General features: G+C 46.2%; 1 protein-coding gene across 1 annotated transcript in view; it reads left to right on the top strand.

Annotated features, from left to right (window-relative positions):
• Positions 1-7,500, top strand: part of fras1 (Fraser extracellular matrix complex subunit 1) — a 153,320-nt gene that overhangs the window by 25,148 nt on the left and 120,672 nt on the right. Inside the window, exons 3-4 of the mRNA XM_076271191.1 lie at positions 5,846-5,953; positions 6,646-6,738. Coding sequence (XP_076127306.1) covers positions 5,846-5,953; positions 6,646-6,738 — 201 coding nt within the window. The remainder of the gene's footprint in view (positions 1-5,845; positions 5,954-6,645; positions 6,739-7,500) is intronic.

Raw genomic sequence — 7,500 nt, 5'->3', positions numbered from 1 at the left:
GATCTGCTGATCGCTGTCAGACACGCGGCGTCCTCCCTGATACAGTGCCTTTCTAATGTACGCTATCAGTCACTGTGGAGAGATAGATTGGCTGAAGGGAGGTTTATTCATGAGGTGATATCATGCCAGTTGTTTTTTTTTTTCTTCTTGCCTTTGTGTTGAAAGTAGATAGCTCTCTGCACATTATGGGTATAATAGAGTGTGCACTGTCTTCATACACAAACACATTGTTCCAGTAATTTTTTCTTGTGGGTGGGGAAGCCAGGCTTTCCTTTCAACTGGATTATACTTGAATCAGCACACCCCTCTGAAGTCTAGATTGCCTACCGTTTATTAACCGAGAGTTGTTCTTTCAACGTGTGTTGCTTTTGCTCCTTTTTCAAAGTAAGATGCAAACATCTTACAAACAAACAAGTGACAGAGATTTAGATGTCCTTCACTTAGGTGCAGCCTCTCAACTGCACTGCTTGCCTTGCAAGAAATTAGCATATAATCAGACTTGGCTAGGATGGGGAGTTGTGGGGAAAGCAATTAAACCGCAGCGACTGAATACATTTGAATGTCCTTAAGAGGAGATTTATTCACATATTCTGCTGTTGTCCCTGGTACTCCGAGTGGTGCCCAACTCCCAGGGATACGGAGCCACTCTGACTCATGAATTTTGAATCGTTTGCAAAGCGTGTGAATGGACACTGGCTCATTAAGGTGCTTGGCTAGAGGATATAGTCCATATATAGCACTCGTTAAGTAACGCTAGCGCGCTACCAAACACACTACCCTTATTATCTTTATGTAGTCCAGTTATCATTTCCAGGGGAGGCAGGGGTGCCGATATTCTGTTAGTGACAGAGCATGCCCCGTTTTGCAAAGCTGCTTATTTTGGTAGTTGCGACAGGCCCCCTGTGGAGAAATGTTCTGTATAGACACCGTCCACCGTTCACGACCAGTGCCCTCAGATTATATTCCACAGGAATGCAGCAACCAGAAATATGATTTCCCTCCCTCCTCTCCTGGTCAAATTTGCTCTGTTGAGCGGCTTTAGCTTTTTTCGTGTCCCTGTCCTGTGCCACTGACACCTTGGCTTATAGGCCAGGTCCATTTTAGCTCCGTTCACCAGACCCTGAGCTTTTGGGAAATTGGCCAACTACTGCTTTTTTACCTCGTAAGACATTTTTGGAAGTTAAGAGGAAAATGAGGAGCCTGGCCTCTTTGCAATGCCGCAGTGGGGGCTCTCCAAATGTACGTCTGCCCCTTTAATTAACGTTGAATTGGATTGATGTAAGCAATGAACCCTGGGCCCTGGATTGCAGTGGGCTAACTCAGTCGGTAGTGGATGGCTTTTATAGCACTGGGGATCGCAGGGTGAATCCCTGCTGAGAGTAATTGTGGATGAATTGGCCTCGCTGGTTTGTAAATTCCTTCGAACAAAAGCGTTCTCTAAATACATTAGTGTAACTTAAATCTTCCTCTTTGTTAGAGGTGTTGAGGGAGAAAATATTCCCCCTGGTCCACTCTGAAGATTCCAGTCAAGAATTATTATCTGACTTTACACGCGTTTAGTGATGTTTCACACAGGAAGTGAGAGCGGTCTGATGGGAGAGATGTCAAGTGAAGCCGCGACTCAGTGGTGATGACACTTCACACGTAACCTCTGGGCTCGTCTTTAATCAGCTACAGAATGCTGGGGGTGGCGAGTTCCCCGGCCCTGAGGGGGCAAAGACTGCTGTGTGTTGCTGCTGCTTCACCGTGTGTAGCCTAGAGAATCAATTAAAAGCTCAGGCAGACTAGCCCCATCCACGCTACACTGACCACTCACCTCTCCCCCAGCTCCGGCCTTTAGCTTCTCCACCTCCTTCAGGGCATCCATCCGTCTCTCTCTCGACCCCCCCCTTCCCCCCTCCCTTGTGTTTTACTCCTCAATCACAAGCCCTTATCTGCCCTCTGCTTGTTGTGTCCAGCAAAAGCCTGCATGGGTGGGTGATTTGGGTTGTGGGGAGGTGCGGGTGTCGGTAAAATACCTGAAGGGCAGCCATGGGTCATGCTATAATGAGACGTTCCCTCGAGGGGCTAAAAGTGTTGTGGTCAGTTCAGCTTGGCCCGGCTCTGCGTCACCCCGCGGTTAGAAAGGTAAGGTTAGAAAGGCCGGCAGGGCGCGCGGATGCTAAAAGAGGCCCTGCTGCCACCAGTGGGCTTTATGTTTAGATCCTCTTCCTCTTTTAGGAAGCACCGTGAGGCATGTGGGACATTCCACCCTCCGAGTGACAGCTCCGCATAGCACACAAATACACACACACACACACAGTCACACACACACATGCATCTCCCGCATACCTGAATACAGTTGGAGCATTGTACACTCTCTCAGAAGCGAGTTTTCTTCAAAAAACACAAAACTAGGTTGCTGCGGAGGTATTCAAAAGCACAAAGGTTGTTGCTTGTTAGAGTCACAACATGATAGATACGCTCTTAAAAAGGCATCTCTCATAATCACTAGATCAAGAGGAAATGTTTACCCTGGAGGTATTATGGTAGTGAGTTTGTTGTTTTGGGGGGATGAAAAAGCTTGGGGGAAAAAATGCGCTCACGGTTTCTCAGACATCAATGCAGTTTTGACTCTTTGACATCAAAAATGTGAAGCAGCTCTTTCACAGCTGTTTATGCTGGATGCTTTGTAGTGCGGGTTTGTGGTGACTTGTACTGTACATGGGGACTCATCATGACTGTAACTTCAGTACAAAATAAGGCAGCAAACTTCTACAAAAGCCGTCTTTGCTGTTTGTGTGTCACGCTGGAAAGCCCGCAAGCCTCTAAATCCTCTCGCAGTGTGAGATACTTTCATGTCCTGAAATGTGTGATGACTGCTGACATCGGTTGTGTCATCTTTCAGTATCCAGTGTCCAAGCCATATTTCTCCTCTCTCTTGCTCTCCCTCCCTCCCTTCCTCTCTTCCTCCCTCTTCCTTCTCTTCTTCCCTCTCTCCCTCCTTCTTCCTTCTTTTCCTCTCTCCCTCCTTCTTCCTTCTTTTCCTCTCTTTCTCCCTCTCTCCCTCCTTCTCCTTCCCTCCTCCCCACCCCCTTATATGCACTCCCTAGCATAAGTTGTCTAGCCGTAGGTTCATGTTAAGTTCAGCGTTTTAATGTGGCTGAGCAGGAATAGCAGCCTTGCAGTCAAAAGCTGAAAATGCAAAAGTTTCAAATGCTCACTTGAGCGAAATTCCGATTGCTCATGGGTCCCACAGAAGACACCAGATTCATCGCCTCTTGTCTGTTTGTCGTCACTCAATTATGTTTTATTTAGTGAAGCAGTCCACATCTCCTTTCTGGCAAAATAAACTCAAAACCAGGATGCTACATGCAGGATAGGCTATAATTAGGGTATGATTAGGGTGTTTGCCCAGTATTGTGGAAATAATGACTTCATAAATAAGTGATGTATTTCTGTCTCACGGTAAGCTATGCTATACTGTATGCTATTTTCTCCTGTGCTCCTGCAGCTCAGCTACAGCACATCTGCAGTACACAGTGCAACTTTGTAATGCATTCACTAAGTCACTTATACAAAAAGATACAAATTAATGCATTTAGTACAGAACATGTGTAAGGGCCATATAGCCAGCTTAGTTAGTGGACCCTTTAGGACTGTTTTCACAGTTGAGAAAGGGTGGAGGTGTGTGTAGTAGGGATGGTGTCTTTTTGCAACAGAAGTGGTCATAAGTTAGAATTCACCTTGAACCTTTATAGCCCTGCCACCTCAAATGAAGAACTCTTTTTCAAAATTCTATAAATCCATTTTTGAAAACGTTAATAAGTCATTAATAGATCAATAATTTAATTGTGTGCAGTAATTTACTGTGCATTAGCCACATTGTGTATAAACCGCAGGACAGTGTTTTATGCAAGTTAAAAAAAAGCATATTAATACCATATTAACTGTCCCTGTATACTATGTATACAGCTATGTATTAACCTCATAGCTGAAGAAATTTTGTATGTATAAACCTCGGGTAAAAGTTGGGAAATTACGGTATTTCAGGTAATATCAATACAAGTACAGTTGTGTTGTTTTGATTCAGAAAAGATAAATAAAATAGCAATAACCCAATCACAGTTCCACTGAAATTACTTGAAAAAAAAAAAAGATTTCTAAAAATGCATTAAAATGGTGGATATAGCGTTTTGGAAAAAAGCTCTTCAAATGTTTCATTTATTAGATTCTATTCTTGCATTGAACATTGAATATGCTAGTTTTTCACTTCCATTGAGTGTCGAATATGACACAGTTTTTTTTACAGTGCTTGTGACGGAGTACTGTAACAGAGGTAGTAGAAACATGAGTTCATTTTCAGAGCATATAAAAAAAAAAGCGGCAGCTGTTCGGCTGTGAATTGGTGCTGAAAACAAACTTTGCATCTGTCAGCAAATATCGCCATGGTAATTACTTGTTTTCCTGAGCTTTGCTGAAAAGCACTGCCAAAAAAAAAAAACTACTACAGTATTTCTCCCAGTGAGTTTGAACTGATTCTCTCCTATGATACGCAAACTTCCTCTCCTCTAATATTACCCACTCTTATAATGTGTCACATCTCGTTTCATCTTCTGGAGGCAACAAATTCCAAAATCTCAGACCACACCACATAGGCACAGCTGGATGTGGCCCGCGGTGTTATTGAACTGGCCGCTGATTCATCATAGAGCTAGCCAGTCAAAGAGCCCATTTCGTCTCATCTTCATCTTAGCACCATGAAGACATCTGTCCCATCTGCAGATCTCTGCTATGTGCAACTGTCACCACTCTCTGTCAAAGCTCATAGACCCTTACTCTGGCACCCAGTGATCATTTACATGGTCAGCCACCCCCCCCCCCCCCCCCCCCCCACACACACACACCTCTGTGCTGGACATGGCTATAGGATTTATTGGGTATTGGGCCCTGCTTCACCCCTTTTAAGTCTCCTCAGACGTACAGACCAAGACAAGCACATACTGTAGCTGAAACATGTTCTTCTGATGGTTATCTGTGTGGTCAATGAATCAACACGAATAGCACAGGTATGTTTGTTGAGGCTATGGATTCTACTCCCCCCTGTGGATCAAAGACCCCTTCAAAGCAGCTTAATACTTTTTAATCCATTTTCTTTTTTTTAAAAAAGAATAAAGGAAGATCAGACATTTGAGTCTCTCCTTGCCTCTGGCCTTTTCAGTAGACAGTGTTGGTAATGCATTGATAATGGCAGGCTTTGTGAGGCTGTCGGGGGCTCTGACCTGAGTGAGACAAGGTGGTTGAGCGACTTATTTTTGTGTGCATGTGTGTGCGTTTGTGAGTGTGGGCGCGCATGTGTGTGTGTGCGCATATATGTGTGTGTGTGTGTGTGTGTGTGTGTGTGTGTGTGTGGGAGGAGATAATGTCATATCTGGCAGATCAGATCATCTCTGGCCTGAGTGCCTTGTGCTTGTGCTTGACTGGTGCCTGACTCAGACCACGCATGATGAGGTGAAGAGGCCACACGCACCCAGAGGGCAGCTCAGCTCTTCTCTTCTCCTCCGCTCGCCTCCCTTTCTTCCCCTCCTCTCTCCCCTTACCTCTTTAACTCCTGCGTTTTTATCAGATTCACCTGTCCATTCGGGCAGGCCCTGTCTCCCCGGGCAGAGGCACGACGGAAAGCCTGTGGCCATCTCAGCTTCTCCTCTCCAGCGGAGATTAAGACTGATGGGAACGTTGAACAAAAACAACCTGCTGAAAACGCCGGCAGTAAATCTACCCCTCCTCCTCCTCCTCCTCCTCCTCCTCCTCTTCCTCTTTCCTTCCCTCTCCACTGAACAGTTTCTTATTTTCTCTCTCTCTGCAGAACAACACATCATGGAGGCCTGACAGTTGCCAAGACTGCACCTGCTACAGTGACATCGTCATCTGCAAGCCGCTGCGCTGCCAGAACCCAAAGTGTGACTTCCAGAGGGTAAGAGCCTTTTATTAGAACCATTAGAATCTGAGGAAGTGTCGGACATTCTTATTGACTGAAACATTAAAGAATAGGATGAAAGACTGATGAGTACAGTATATGACAGTGTGGTGGACAGACTGCCTCTGTGTTTCCTTCTGTTCTTTGCAGTTTGACAGCTTTCCACTGTGTTACTTTCATTTGGCGTTTTTAATCAGTAAGGCATTGCTGAGCAAAGACAACAATCAGTGCCCCGTTGCATCTGCTTCTCTGCGCTGTAATTGGACCACAATCAAACCGCTGATGAAATGTTCATTAGCTCTCGCTCGTCGACCGCTCATATAATCATCTTTAAAGTCCTGCGCTTAGTTTTATTCGTCGCCGTCACGTTTACGAGGCTGGTGTAAAATGAATAGTTTCTGTCTACCTGCTGTTTACCTGACCCTAGTTTCACGGGGGCTAGACGCGACTTCAGCACTTCAAGTACGTCTGAAGTCGACTCATCTAACTTTTTTGCATTGAGTGTGCTGAAAAAGCACATTATTCCCCATGATTGTCCCCATATTGTTAAACGCAATAGGACATTCTTTTTTTATATACCTCTGGCACTGTGAGACGAGTCTGACCCTGTCTGCCCAGGAAGCTCTTGGTCTGAATGTCCCTTCCTCCCCGTGAGAATGAGTGGCCTGTGCTTGTGAATGTGTTTCCAGGGAGAGCGCTTGAGAATACCACCCAGCCAGTGTTGCCCTGAGTGTTTCCCACAGTCCGCCGCCTCTTGTCAGCATGAAGGAGCCATCTACGGGGTAAGAGACTCTCCCTCCAACAAGGCTCGCCTGAAAGGCAGATGACCCCCACCACACACACACACACACACACACATACACACACACACACATACACACACACACACACACACACACACACACACACACACACACACACACACACACACATACACACAGACACACACACAGACCCCACTTCCACCTCCCCCATCTCTGTCTGGCAGGCCTGGCTGTTGCATTGGCTAGTAGTAGGCCTGCTCTCTCTCTCTCCTCTCCTCTCTCCTCTCTTTCTCCTTCTCTCCAGCCCGACACACAATTGTTGTCTTGTTAACTTCCACTTTTCGCCCGCTGAGCCGTGCTGTGCTGAGGAAGAGGGGCTGCCACCGCTGTTTAAGATTCGGCCGGTGTAGCTGTCGGCTCAAGTGGCTTTTTGCGGGCTTGAATCAGGTCACTTTTCAGACGTGGAGCCCCGGGGTCTTGAGGGGCCAGGGCCCCGCTGAAATGAGCCTCACAATGTTAAGCAGAGGGCCTGACTGATGGAGCAGTTAGGGCAGTGGAGGACCACCTCATCCATCTGGTATTGGAGGACTGAAGAAGAGCTGAGGGCTTTGGGAAATACAGGCCATGGGGAGGGGGTGGGGGGGTGCTGATCTTAGAGTAAACATCACTTTTTTCCCATAATCCTGTCCTCTCTCTCTCTCCCTCTCTCTCTCTGCTCTTTCTCGCTCTTTTCCTCTTTACTCTTTCTCCCTCTCTCTGCTCTCTCTCTCTTCTCTCTCT

This window comes from Alosa pseudoharengus, unplaced genomic scaffold, assembly GCF_046254945.1.
Source record: "Alosa pseudoharengus isolate Yale_2024_CS ecotype anadromous, Long Island Sound unplaced genomic scaffold, YU_APseudo_1.1 YU_APseudo_1.1_scf_6, whole genome shotgun sequence".
Classification (NCBI taxonomy): Eukaryota; Metazoa; Chordata; class Actinopteri; order Clupeiformes; family Clupeidae; genus Alosa; species Alosa pseudoharengus.
Note: the sequence above shows the minus strand (reverse complement) of the source record. Positions and strands in the feature narration are given on the sequence as shown.